Source organism: Dendrobates tinctorius, unplaced genomic scaffold, assembly GCF_039654945.1.
Source record: "Dendrobates tinctorius isolate UK_male_01 unplaced genomic scaffold, ASM3965494v1 ptg000158l, whole genome shotgun sequence".
NCBI lineage: Eukaryota > Metazoa > Chordata > Amphibia > Anura > Dendrobatidae > Dendrobates > Dendrobates tinctorius.
In genome coordinates, this window is record NW_027361825.1 from 8335662 (window position 1) to 8349428 (window position 13767).

Genomic DNA, 13767 nt, shown 5'->3' on the forward strand with positions numbered 1-13767 from the left:
TTGACCAAAAAAGAGTACAGGTTGGTCAACCTGATAGACCCACTCTACAAGTAGAACTTTGCATCTTTTCTTCCTGAGGCAGAGAGATCTTGTAATATTGTGTTATACCAGAAGGCCATTGTGGAAAATATGTTGAAAAAATTCCCATCAGACAACGCTAGTGGCAGGGGGCAAACTTGCTCAACCAAGGAGGATAGGAAAGGGAGACACATAGCAGAAGCAGAGATACACTGTGAAACACTTAGGCCAATTTCATGACACCAGCCCAGTATCCAGTGCCTGATGACTAGGCATTTTTGACATGGAGAGAAAAGTTTTTAAAGATGGTCGAGCAATAGCTGGCCAGCAAAACCAGCATACTTCCTAATTCCTCTGTGACCTTGAGCTATTGGGTCTAGGGATGAGCAAGTACTGAAGTATTCAGACTCACTATACTCGTACCGAGTATATCGTAATACTCCGGTATTCGGTACGAGTAGCGAGTGCAATGATAGTTAATGGAAAATGCAAGTAATTGTCTGCTGGACCCTACAAAGGAAATGGCTAAAAAAAGTGTAAATATTAAAAAAAAGTATGCTGTAAACAAATGTATATAACATGGGGGCACCTGGTCATGGGCTGAATGAGTCGTTTTAAAACACTGCTTCACTAGAATGTACAAACAAACACTATTTGAAGTCCTGTCGTTTTTTTGCCGGCAGAGCGGGACTCGTATGCCACTTATGCAGTGCCAGTGATATATCAGAAGTGCCGTAAGAGCGAGTGATGATGGAGGTGATCTTCTGACAGCTAAGTGTGTGAGTGGTGTAAGGAGAGCGATCTGCCCTAGGGGCTGTGTGATGGTTAACGCAGGAAGAAGCCACCCATCATCATCATCACAAGGGATTCACAATTATAAAGCTTGGACTACTGTCCTTGTTGTTCCACTGCCACTGACCAACGTTTAGGCATAGATATAGTGTCTTCAAAACATTAGCCCTAGGGGCTGTCTCAAGGTTGACGCAGGAAAGAGGCCTCAAGAGCTGGACAATTATGAAAGTTGACTACTAGCATGTGTTATAAGAAGAAAAGGGGCTTGTATGGAAAGGGATGGGTGTGATCACCAATTGGCAAAAAATAACATTTTGGGTGTATTTTGGTTGGGATACTGTCATCTGGAGGGCTTAAATACTGTTGCGAAATCCAGTCCTTGTCATATTTTATCAGAGTCAGCCTGTCGGGTTTCGGACGAAAACTCCGACTTTTTTTTGCCCTAGTCGGACCAGTTTCGTCCAAAACAAATTTTGTTTCATGAAATCCGATCCAACCAAAGTCGCTCAACTCTAGTTGCTATTGAAAATGTGGATTATGCGAGGGTCTTGGCACAGACAGTCAGATGTGAAGTGTGCCCTGTGTGCCAAGCTGCAAAGAGGCAAATCTTCTGTGACCCCAGAAGGAGGAACAATACCGATCCTCTCCTCACACTGACTCTCCTCCTCCACCTCCTCCTCTCCAGCCCACCCATGCTGGACAGATATGAAGCTGGGGTTGGAATTCCCCTCTGTAGCATGAGGTGTCCCCTCGGTACCACTGAAAAAGAAGTCCTCTCCCTCCTCGTTTTCATCATCATCTTCATCCCCCAATCTTACCTGATGATATTGGCTGGGCTGGGTAGTATCACCCATTGTGAAATCTTGCTCCATACCCAGCTGCTGGGCACGCAAAGATTCCATTTTTTGATTCTGCAGCGATTTTTTCAGCAGACATAGCATAGGGATGGTTACTCTGATATTAACCTGATCATCGCTCACAAGTTTGGTGCAGTACTCAAAGTTATCAAGCACCTCACAAATATCAGCGATCCACACCCACTTGACAGTTGTTATGTGTCTTGGCTGAGTCTCAGTGTGACTGGCATGTTTAAGCTGGTATTCAGCAAGTGCCCTCTGCTGCTCACTTATCCTTGCCAATATATGATATGTTGAGTTCCACCGTGTTGGCAAGTCGCAAATGAGTCAGTGGTTTGGCAAATTAAATTGCTTTTGCTGAGCTTGTTGTGTCCTGTGTCTGTGCAATCGCAGCTTGTGAGCAAGAGGTATGATGATCACCTGCTTCCTGCCCAGCAGATTGGAAGGACTTATCACAGGCGACATGGCAGTGGTTTGACCCGCAGACACTGATTTGGTACCCTGTTGTTCAGCCCACCGACTAGGGTGCTTTGCTGCCATGTTTTTCCTCATTCTGGTGGTGCTTTGGTTGCCTTTGCTCTGGCATCTGCTCGGCTTCGTATGGCAGATGCTACAGATGACAACAGTTGGTTCAAAAGTACTATCGGAAAAAAATTTCCACACAGCGGCTGAACGCACCCTTGCCTTGACTTGGGGCACAGAGGGATTGCTCTTGGCAACAGTTGACACACTTCACACTCTGCTCAAACCAGTAGCCCTTGGTGTCTTTGTTGGTGCTATGGATCCACCTTCTTCCTCTATGCTGCTGTGCTGGCTATGCGTGTCAATGGTCCAGGTTGGATCGGTGGTCTCATCTTCGACCACCTCGTCATCCATGTCATCCTCCTTCCATGTTTATATTGGCGACTGGCAAGATGGCAACTGTGTCATCACCATCAGCCTCCACCTCTTCACCCGGTATATCACGTGGATGAAAGTGGCTTTATTCTGGCCGTGAGGTTTCAAGTATTTGGACATCATCAACAGACGATACCTCCTCACGTTCCTCTTCAATGTCGCGCGGTGAGAGGCCAGAAGCAACAAAAGGAAATGGACCAAACAGATCCTCGGAGTGGCTAAGGTTGGGGTCAAATGTTTCCTGTGACTCCTGATGGGGTGATGAACTAGGAACAGGTAGAGAATAGGCACGCCAGTAACCACACAAGACAGCGGTGCTGCCACTAAAAAATTGCCCTGAGGTTTGAGGCGAGATTACGCACCCCAGTAACCACACAAGACAGTATCTGCTCTTGTTCTTCCTGACTTGGAAATTTCACCAGGAACCTAGATGCATCAACCTTCTTGGGTCTCCCAGACTCTATGCCTTGTTGGGCACCAATAACAACCCCACGTCCACATCCCTTCACAACAGCCTTTTTAAGAATTTTGGATTTTTATGCCATAGTTGCAGATGTTCAGATGCAGATATTGGGGAACAAGGAGTAGTTAGTGCTTTGTGGAAGGTAGCACTACAGCCTAGTACTGCTTTGTGTTTTTCAAACAGCACCACAACAGCACAAAAATATTGCCCTGAGGTTTAAGGCAAGATTACGCACCCCAGTAACCACAGAAGACAGCGGTGCTGCCAATAAAAAATTGCCCTGAGGTTTAAGGCGAGATTACGCACCCCAGTAACCACAGAAGACAGCGGTGCTGCCAATAAAAAATTGCCCTGAGGGTTAAGGCGAGATTACGCCAAAGACATTCTGATAGGGAATTTAGATTGTGAGCCCCATCGGGGATAGTGATGCTAATGGGTCCAAAACTGTAAAGCGCTGCGGAATATGTTAGTGCTATATAAAAATAAAAATTATTATTATTATTACGCACCCCAGTAACCACACAGGACAGCGGTGCTGCCAATAAAAAATTTCCCTGAGGTTTAAGGCGAGATTACGCACCCCAGTAACCACACAAGACAGCGATGCTGCCACTAAAAAATTGCCCTGAGGTTTAAGGTGAGATTACGCACCCCAGTAACTACACAAGACAGCGAGACAGCGATGCTGCCACTAAAAAAATTGCCCTGACATGGTTTATGATGAGATTACGCATCCCAGTCACCACAAAAGACAGCGTATTTGGCTGCACGTTAGTTGTGCAGTACCGTGCGTCCTATTTGCTGTGAACACAGCACTGCAACAGCACAAAAAAACTGCACTGCAGGGGTAAATGAGACCCCAAAAATAGCTGGGAAGCCTGTCACTACTCAATCCCTGACCTTATACTTTCAGCTCTGAAAAGAGCTTTGGGTTTTATAGAGGATTTCTGGATGATTTGCTCAAGCAAAAACAACTCTCCCTAGCAGCTGCTCACACTCTCCCTACACGAGCTGTGTTCTGAATGCAATGTGCAGAAAATGGTGGATGCAGGGCTTATATAAAGCCAGGTTATGACTCATAGGCTATGAGTCATAGCCTTTGACTCATGTATGACACTGGGCGGCCAGCCAATCATAGAAATGCCGCCCACAACCATCAAGGCTGCGACATTACTGTGATTGGCAAATGCTGGGTGGGAGATCCGAATAGTGCGAGGTGAGTAGTGAAAGACTCGCTATGTTCCGAGTACCATTCATTACTCACCCAGTACCGAATACCCATGATTATGCTCGCTCATCCCTAATTGGGTCTCATTGTTAAACTTCTGGAATGAGCTGTATGTCTATGCCTTGGAGGCGTTGAGAGGCCCTGTTGCTAGTGTCTTGTCTGAGCAGGTTTGTATTGCCGCCGGGGGGGAGTCATAACAGACTGGCTCTCAACTGTCAACAAAAAGTGTTAAGAGGCTTAATCTGACAAAAATGAATAAAGACTGGATTAGACCTTACTTTTCCTCACCACCAGATGACAGCAACACATATAGTGTTTTTAATGTTCAATATTTGATTGAGGCCCACAGGTTGTTGCCTTCTAGTTGGATGACTGAATGACTCTCCTTATAATTTTTTACTGACTTTGCACTTTGTGCAAGGCATTTATGAGTGAAGACGTACCACAGCTACACTACACTTTCTTAATTTTTTAAGGTCACTGTAGTTCATTTGGGCGGCAGAGAATGCAGCCTCGGTGACCGGCAGTAACCTAGATGACATCACCGATAGTCACTGATGCTGAGATCACAGCAGCTCATTCCCCAGTTGATCTCAGCCTGGATGTTCGCATCAAGGCACCGTCCATTTGAAAACTGTTTATCTCCCAGACATGGATTACGGCGTGGGACAGAACGATGGTCAGGAGATGGATATTATTGTTTTATAGTTTTGTTTTATTACAAGAGATGAGGGATTCAAGGGAATGGGTGTTAGGTGAGTATAACTGTCTTTGTTATTTTTAAATAAAAAAGTAAAAATGTGTTTTCTTTTATTTCAAATAAAGTACTTTATTCTTGTTGTGTCTTTATTTATAATGCAACTATAGGATTAGTAATGGATAGGTGTCTCATAGAGGTCCTCTATATTACTAAGCCGTGGGCTTGATGTTACCTGACAATACAAAGGTGACATCAACCGCACAAATATGAACTCCACTTGCCACCGCTACAGGCCAAGTGACAAGAGCTAGGCAAAGTGCCAGAATTGGTGCATCTAATAGGTGCACCTTTTCTGGTGCGAACTGCTATTTTTTGGTTGGGAGGGGAATATCCATGGCTGCTTACCACCCTGAGAATAACAGTGCCCAGCTGTCATCTATAGCTTGGCTGGTTGTCAAAGATGGAGGTTACTCCACACCATTTTAAAAAATTATTTATTTAAATAATGGAAAAAATTGGACTGGGGACCCCTTTATTCTTGATAACCAGCCTTGGTGAAGCTGACAGCTGAAGGTTGCAGCCCCCAGCTGTGAGTTTTGCATGGCTGATTATAAAAAATACAGGGAAACCAATGCCATTTTTTTTTTTTTTTTTAATATTTATTTACAGCACAGGTGCCGGCTGATGAATATTCCCATCAGCCACTGCCTAATCTCGCTGCTATTAGCAGCAGCAGTCAGTCATTATTTTACCGCCGATCAGAAATATTGTTTGCAGCGCTGTAGTTCACATGCCAGCATGGCAAACACTCGATTTTCGGGCCCTCTTTCAAGTGAATGGGGTGTGGGTTCAAGTTCGGGTTCGGGTAAGGCTCTGGTACCCAAAACCAATCTGAGCCTTAGAGAGGTATTCACATAGTGTAGGTACCCATCAGACTTTGAGGTCACCTTGACGTTGGTTGACGGGCAGATATAATTTGGCCAAGTTATATGCTAAGCGTCTCATATTTTTTCCTAATACTCCATAGCTGTATTGCTATTCAAATTTCATATATTCTACATTGACATGCTTTAGCATGATAGAGTGCAACCTTATTTTGTATATTGTATATGGAGGTAGCTCCTCCTGGTATGCACCTATTCACACTAGTCTGGATGTGCCAGTCAGTTTTTTGTCTTTCATCTCTAGTGGTTGGACGTTTGTGGTGCTGGACTTCTCCACTAGGTAATTGATCGCAGAACCTTTCTGAGTAAGTATGCCAGATGACATTGTTTAAGAAATTTGTGTTAGACTTCAGTGATTTTTTTTATCAATGTATTGATAAATGTATTGCCTAATTTGTAATGACTGATTTAGATGATTAACATGCGTCTCTGAAGTTTTCTTTCCTTTCCCTACAAGAAAGCTGCCATGAATAAAACAGGAAAGATATATATCTTTGTACTTTGTTAGCCAGTAGATAGAAAAATAATCAGAATTGAGAGTCCTCAGTGGTTGATACCTTTTAATGGCTAACTGAAAAGATGGTAACACATTGCAAGCTTTCGAGACTACTCAGGTCTCTTCATCAGGCTAGACTAATACAACATCTGAAGAATCGTATATTTATACACAAAACAGCACAGAAATAACGCAATGGATAAGACAAATGACATAAAGCAGAATTGTCATTATGGGAGAGGGATAAACATAAATATAGGAACAGTTCATAGATAAAGAGTGTGAAAGTTATATTGTCCTCTGATTGGTGTCTGGTTCTGTGTTGTGTGAGGACCCCAGAAGGTCTGAGAAGCAAATTCCTTAATTGATGTAAAAAGACATAAATCCATGCGACACATACATTCCTGCACTGAGTGTGTCAAAGGTCGTCATAAATTTATACTCCCAGACTCTTCTGTCTCTCTGAGACTTTGAGTTACCTTTTAATACATCGCATCACAACACAGAACTAGACCCCAATCAGAGGACCATAAAACATCCGGACTCCTTATCTATGAACTGGTCCAATGTTTATATTTATGTTTCTCCCTCTCCCATATTGATAGTTCTGCTTCACGTCACTTGTCTTATCTATTGCATTTTTTCTAGGCTGTATTGTGCATAAATATGTGACTTCAGATTTTGTATTAGTCAAGCCTGATGAAGAGACCTGAGTAGTCTCGAAAGCTTGCAATGTGTTACCATCTTTTCAGTTAGCCATTAAAAGGTATCAACCACTGAGGACTCTCAATTCTGAATATTTTTCTTTTAATACAAGTAATTTAATGTCCATCATGGTATGACCGGGGATACAAAAATGTTTGGCCACAGGTAGATCCATTCTTCTTTCTCTTATTGTGTGGGAAAGCTAGTCCAGCTTCACCCAAAGTCATGTGAGCCTTCATATGAGAATATAGAGTCTGATTGTATACTGTACAAACAAAGCAAAGCATGTGTTTCATAAGGAGTACTCACTGGTTGTCGTTGGTGTTGTGGTTGTTTTTAATGTTGTCGCTTATAAAATAAAGAAAGAAAACAGAAATTAGACAAAGTGTATATCAACTATTAGTCATACTTAGTATTTTGTGACTGATCGCCATAAATTAGTTGGGATCAATGTTATGAATTATCTAAAATATTGCAGTTTCTGGTTGGCAGAACAGTATCTATTTTCTGAAGGTGTTGTCCACAACTCTATGTCATACCCAATTCCTGGGGGGGGGTTTACTAATCCACATGGTGCTGTATGTATCGTTCATTGGCTCTGCCCTTTTACTATATAAATTTTACTCACGAGGACACTTGCATCTCCGACCACACAGAATTGGCAATAGTAAAGGACATTCTTCAGGTGGGCACAAACAAAGACCTGCAGAATTGAAAGAAATTTTTTTTTAATATTTTATATAGTTGATATATAACTTATCATTCAATTAGTATTGGGAATAAATGGTAATGACTGCAATATTTACATATTTTCATATTTTTTTGTTGTACTAAAATTCCTATTTTTGAGCACAAAGAAAATTTTATTCACAATCAGGGTTTCATTACGCACTATTTGTTTTTCTACGAGCTTTTCGTTTCCTTGCACAGAATGAGTTGAGTGAGAATTAGTCTGTGAGCTCATTCCCATAGGGAGCTTGTAACTCTTATCTGTCTTTTCAGCTTCTATCAGCTTATTTATGATGAAATCAAAGTTCAACTCAACCTTGATGTGGTCTGTGTGGTCATAAATCATCACAGGGGACTTCAGAAAAAAGACAGATAAATGAGGTAAGCTGCATTTATGGGCGGCATGGTGGCTCAATGGTTAGCCTTGCAGCACTGGGGTCATGGGTTCGAATCCCAGCAAGGACAACATTTGCAAGGAGTTTGTATGTTCTCCCCGTGTTTGCATGGGTTTCCTCCGGGCACTCCGGTTTCCTCCCACATTCTAAAGACATACTAATAGGGAATTTAGATTGTGAGCCCCATCGGGGACAGTGATGATAATGTGTGCAAACTGTAAAGCACTGTGGAATATGTTAGCGCTATATAAAATTAAAGATTATTATAAAAAAAAGATTATTATTATTATTTACTTCACTGTATCAGCATGGTTCTTGGTTGCGCATCGTTTAGTGTAAACTGTGCAGGAGTTTTGACAGCAACATGATGTAGGGGCAGAAACCTTCATTCCAGAATATATCATTAAGGCCTCTTTCACACTTCCGTTTTTTACAATCAGTCACAATCCGCCAGGTTTTGAAAAAAAAACGGATCCGCAATTTTCTTTTGAGGATCCGTTTTTTTCCCCATTGACTTCCATTATTGGCGGATTGTGACGGATTGCTGTCCGTTGCATCCGTTTTTTTGCGGATCCGCCAAAAGTTCCTGTCCGTCACTATCCTCAAAGATTTCAAAACGGAGCTTGCAACGTTTTTTCCTGTGGCGGATCCTTCAGACACTCATTTAACCCGAAATTCTTTCTGGGTGCCAGACAAAAAAAAAAAAAATTCATTCTCTCTCTCTCTCTCTCTCTCTCTCTCTCCTGCGATTCCTTTAAAATTCTTCATTTGTCGGATCCGTCAAAAAAAACGGACGGGTGCCATCCGTTGTCATTAGTACTAAAACGGATCCGCCATCCGTCCTTTTGGCGGATCTTGACTGATGCTAAAAACTGAAGTGTGAAAGAGGCCTTACTGGGCTATGTGGAGTAATTTCAAAACAATCAGTTTCTTAATAAGATGACCAGCTGTCTCACCTTACCACCACCACTGATTAGCCGCTTTCAGCCTATGCACAGTATACATTGAAAACTGCCAGTCAGTGGTGTGGGTGAGGCTGGGGCCAATCATACCTTGGCACAGCACATGTTCTACCGACACCAAGCATTGCTGGCCCTACTTCTATCAAGGTTTCCTCCACCTCCTACACCAGTTCCTGCACCCCCCTGCTCCTACTCATCCTCCATCTCTGATGTGCATCAGATGGAAACTTGAAGCTCTGCAGCACTGCCTCACTAAAGCTGCAACAGGCTCTGCTGAAGCTAATTTGTATAGGAGAAAAAACCACAACACTGCAGAGTTATTGAAAGGAGTAACAGACCATACAGATCTAGAATCATAGAGTTATAGCATTGTAGAAAGGTAGAGATGATAGGGACCTTTAAGGTCATTTGGTCCAACCTCCTGTTCAATGCAGGAGTCACTAAATCATTTCAGAGAGATGTCTGTACAGCCTCTATTTGAAGACTGTTGTGGCTGCTCTCACCGCTGAACCTACAACCAGGCATGATCATGTGTGATAATGGATGTAAACTGTTGGTGGCTGTGAAGCTTGTCAAGCTCACACATGTACCATGCTTGACCCAAGTGGTCAACTTGGTAGTTTAGTGGTTTCTGAAAACCTATCCAAGATTTGCCAGAGCTTCTGTTCAGGGTACACCGCATCAGTGCCAATTTTGCTGGTGAATACCAGCTTCAAAAAGCTAATCGGTATTCTGGTCAGCCTCCACAAATAACAACTGAAAAGTGGACATAGATGTCTGACATATGTGCAGTTCTCCAAGACTTTCAGGAATATGCAAAGATGGTGAGCGGCAATGACTCCGTCATCAGTGCAACAATCCCGTTTCTTTGCCTACTTAAGCAGTTGCTGCAGACAAATAAACTTGAAGCTTTGCAAGTGGACCAGGTGGAAATGGAGGAAGACATAAGACAGGGAGATACAATCCAGGCCAGTCTCATCTCATCTGCTCAGTGCAGATTTGCTAATCATGAGGAGATGGAGGCTGAGGAAGAGGAGGAGGAACAGGAGCTGGCTGTAAAAGAAGCTAGTGCTTACACAAACTTGTCCCATTTCTCCTATGTGGATGGGTTGAGGAAAGAAATGAGGAGGAAGAGATGGAGAAGAAGATGAAGAATAGTCATAATAGTGGAGACAGGAAAGTGTTCGCTGGATGGACCTTGGCACATATGGCAAACTTTATGTACTGCTGCCTTACCTGTGACCCTTGCGTTACATTCATCGTAGTCAAAAAAGATTACTGGTTGTTCACCCTGCTAGACCCATGCTACAAGTAGAACTTTGCATCTTCTCTTCCTGAGGCAGAGAGATCTTGTAAAATGGTGCTATACCAGAAGGCCATTGTGGAAAATATGGTGAAAAAATTCCCATCAGACAGCACAAGTGGCAAGGGGCAAGCTTCCTTGCTCAACCAAGGAGGAGAGGAACGGGAGACACATAGCAGAAGCAGGGGTACACTGTGAAACACTTAGGCCAATTTCATGACACCAGGCCAGTATCCAGTGCCTGATGACCAGGTATTTTTGATATGGATGGAAAAGTTTTTAAAGATGGTCAAGCAATATCTGGCCAATAAAACCAGCATACTTCCTAATTCCTCTGCGAACTTGAGCTATTGGGTCTCATAGCTAAACACCTGGCACTTAGCATGAGCTATATGGCTATGCCTTGGAGGTGCTGTGCTGCCCTGTCACTAGTATCTTGTCTGAGCGGGTTTTTATTGCCGCTTGGGGGGGTCATAACAGATGGGCGCTTTCGACTGTCAAAAAAAAGTGTTAAGAGGCTTAATCTGATAAAAATGAATAAAGACTGGATTAGACCTGACTTTTCCTCACCACCAGATGACAGCAACACATGTGTTTTTAATGTTGAATACTTGATTGAGGCCCGCAGATTGTTGCCTTCTAGTGTCCTTGGATGGCTCTCCTTATAATTTTTTACTGACTTTGCATTTTGTGCAAGGCATTTATGAGTGAAGAAATACCACAGCTACACTACACTTTCTTAATTTGTTAAAGTCACTTCAGTTTATTTGTCCAGCTGGGAACACAGCCTCAGTGACCAGTGGTAACCTCGATAACTTCACTGTTAGTCACTGATGCTGCGCTCGCAGCAGCTCATTTCCCAGTGGATCTGAGCCTGGATGGTCACATCATGGCACCGTCCAGTTGAAAACTGTTTATCCCCCAGATATGGATTATGGTGTGGGACAGAACAATGGACAGTTGATGGATATTGTTGTTTTACATTTTTGTTTTATTACAGGAGATGAGGGATTCAATGGAATGGGTGTTAGTTCAGTATAACTGTGTTTGTTATTTTTAAATAAAAAAGTAAAAGTGAGTTTTGTTTTATTTTAAATAAAGAACTTTATTCTTGCTGTGTCTTTATTTACAATGCAACTAAAGGATTAGTAATGGATAGGTGTCTCATAGAGGTCCTCTACATTACTAAGCCATGGGCTTGATGTCACCTGAAATACAAAGGTGACATCAACCCCACAAATATGAGCTCCACTTGTCACAACAGCCCAAGTGGGACGAGTCAGGCAAAGCGCCAGAATTGGCGCATCTAATAGATGTACCTTTTCTGGTGCGGGCTGCTATTTTTAGGCTGGGGAAAAATATCCATGGCCGCTTACCACCCTGAGAATACCAGCCCCAAGCTCTCAGCTTTAGCTTGGCTGGTTGTTAAAGATGGAGGGAACTCCATAACGTAAAAAAAAATCAGAGTGAGGACCCCTCTATTATTGATAACCAGCCTGTCAGGAACACCGCACTGCACCTGCTCACTGAGCCAGTACGCGTGTCCTGAGTACAAAACTGTGCACAAAGATACCTGTGGAATGGGGCAGCAGTGGTGACGATGCATGCTCCAGGCTCACAGGACCTGAAGCATGTGACTGCTGAGGGAGTGGTCTAAACTCCAGAGAGCTAGGAGATGAGGAAAACTCCTAGAAAGGTAACTACAGGACAATGTTACCAAGGGGCATAGACAGAGACAGAAACCAGATCAAGCCAGGGTCAAAGCACAAGATAGCACGACAGTACCAAAGGGTTAGGCAGAATGGATAGTCAGGACGTAGTAATAGATCAGAAAACCAGAACGGGCAATAGACGGTACAATAGGGACAAACTGTTACGGAGTAACGATAGCCAAGCCAGGAGGTCAGAACCGGAAAAGACAATACTACCAAAACGAGAGACGGAGTACAGAGTGAGGGGACAGACCGGGTCATACACAGGAAGCAAACAAGCAATGCAGTGCACACGCACACCAGGGGGGTCAGACACACAATCAGAACAACAGTATAGCTGACAGAGAACCCTGGTAAAGAGTGAGTATAAAAACCCCTCCCAGATCCAGAAAGAGGCCGCGCTTAACCCTGTGAGTGCAGGGCAAGAACACGGTCCAAACCATGACACAGCCTTTCTGAATCTGACAACTGAAGGTTGCAGCCGCCAGCTGTGAGTCTTGCCTGGCTGATTATCAAAAATACAGGGAAACCTATGCCATTTTTAAAAAAAAAATATTTATTTACAGCGCAGGCGCCTGCTGATGAATACTTCCATCAGCCACCGTCTACTCTCGCTATTAGCAGCAGCAGGCGGTAATTATTTTAATGCCTATCAGGAATAATGTTTGCAATGCTGTCATGCACATGCCAGCTTGGCAAACACTGGATGTTCGGGCCCCCCATTCAAGCAAAATGGGTTCAGGTTCAGGTTTGGATACTGCCCAGGTACCCAAACATTTTGTAACTGTTCGCCCCATCCCGACGGACACTAGCATCCACGTGTCCACCCACTTCTAGTAGTTAGTATTTTATTTTCATGAAATCATTTACAAATGAGGAGGTATCTAAAAGAAGCAAATATAATCTAGGTGAATGATGGCGGAAGCTTTCTGAGTAAGTATGCCAGATGACATTGTTTAAGAAATTTGAGTTAGACTTCAGTGATTTTTTTCCAATGTCTTGTTCAATTTTTTGCCTAATTTGTGATGATTGATTTAGACGATTAACATGCATCTCTGAAGTTTTCTTTCCTTTCCCTACAAGAAAACTGCCATGAATATACAACACTTTTTTTCAGTATTTTAAAGAAGGTGAAATATCTTTTAATGATCAATCTTGTTCCGGCCATACTTTGACCTCCTGAACTGATGAAAATGTGTTGAATATTTATGAATACCAATGATGAAGTCTTCTTAATAAATTTCATGGATTTGCTGTTTTAAAAGAATAATTGGGCATAGAATAAGTTGCAGCAAAAGCCGTCCTTTGAAATAACCATTTCCGATGCTTAGTTTCGTAAAAGTAAGCAAAATCTCATAGCTGCATGTTTTTATGTTTTTCTTGTGAATCAATTGTTACAAAACAGGCGAAAGATTGAACAAATTGCTGAAAAAAAAAATAGCTAGAGCCAAACACATTCTTCTTCAATGACGTCGGCTGGAATAGAAACTCAAAACGAAACCTTCACCTAGTGGTGGAAGTTCTTACCACAAGTGTTCCATCTCCCAAAAGTCTAGTCTTTTTTTG

General features: G+C 42.8%; 1 protein-coding gene across 6 annotated transcripts in view; it reads right to left on the reverse strand.

The window, feature by feature from the left end:
- Positions 1–13767, reverse strand: part of LOC141051811 (uncharacterized) — a 646796-nt gene that overhangs the window by 523095 nt on the left and 109934 nt on the right. For all 6 annotated transcript variants that reach the window (XM_073548842.1, XM_073548843.1, XM_073548841.1 and 3 more), the window contains exons 11-12: positions 7729–7803; positions 7410–7448 (exon numbers count right to left, since the gene is read on the reverse strand). In XM_073548842.1, the coding sequence (XP_073404943.1) occupies positions 7410–7448; positions 7729–7803 (114 nt within the window). The remainder of the gene's footprint in view (positions 1–7409; positions 7449–7728; positions 7804–13767) is intronic.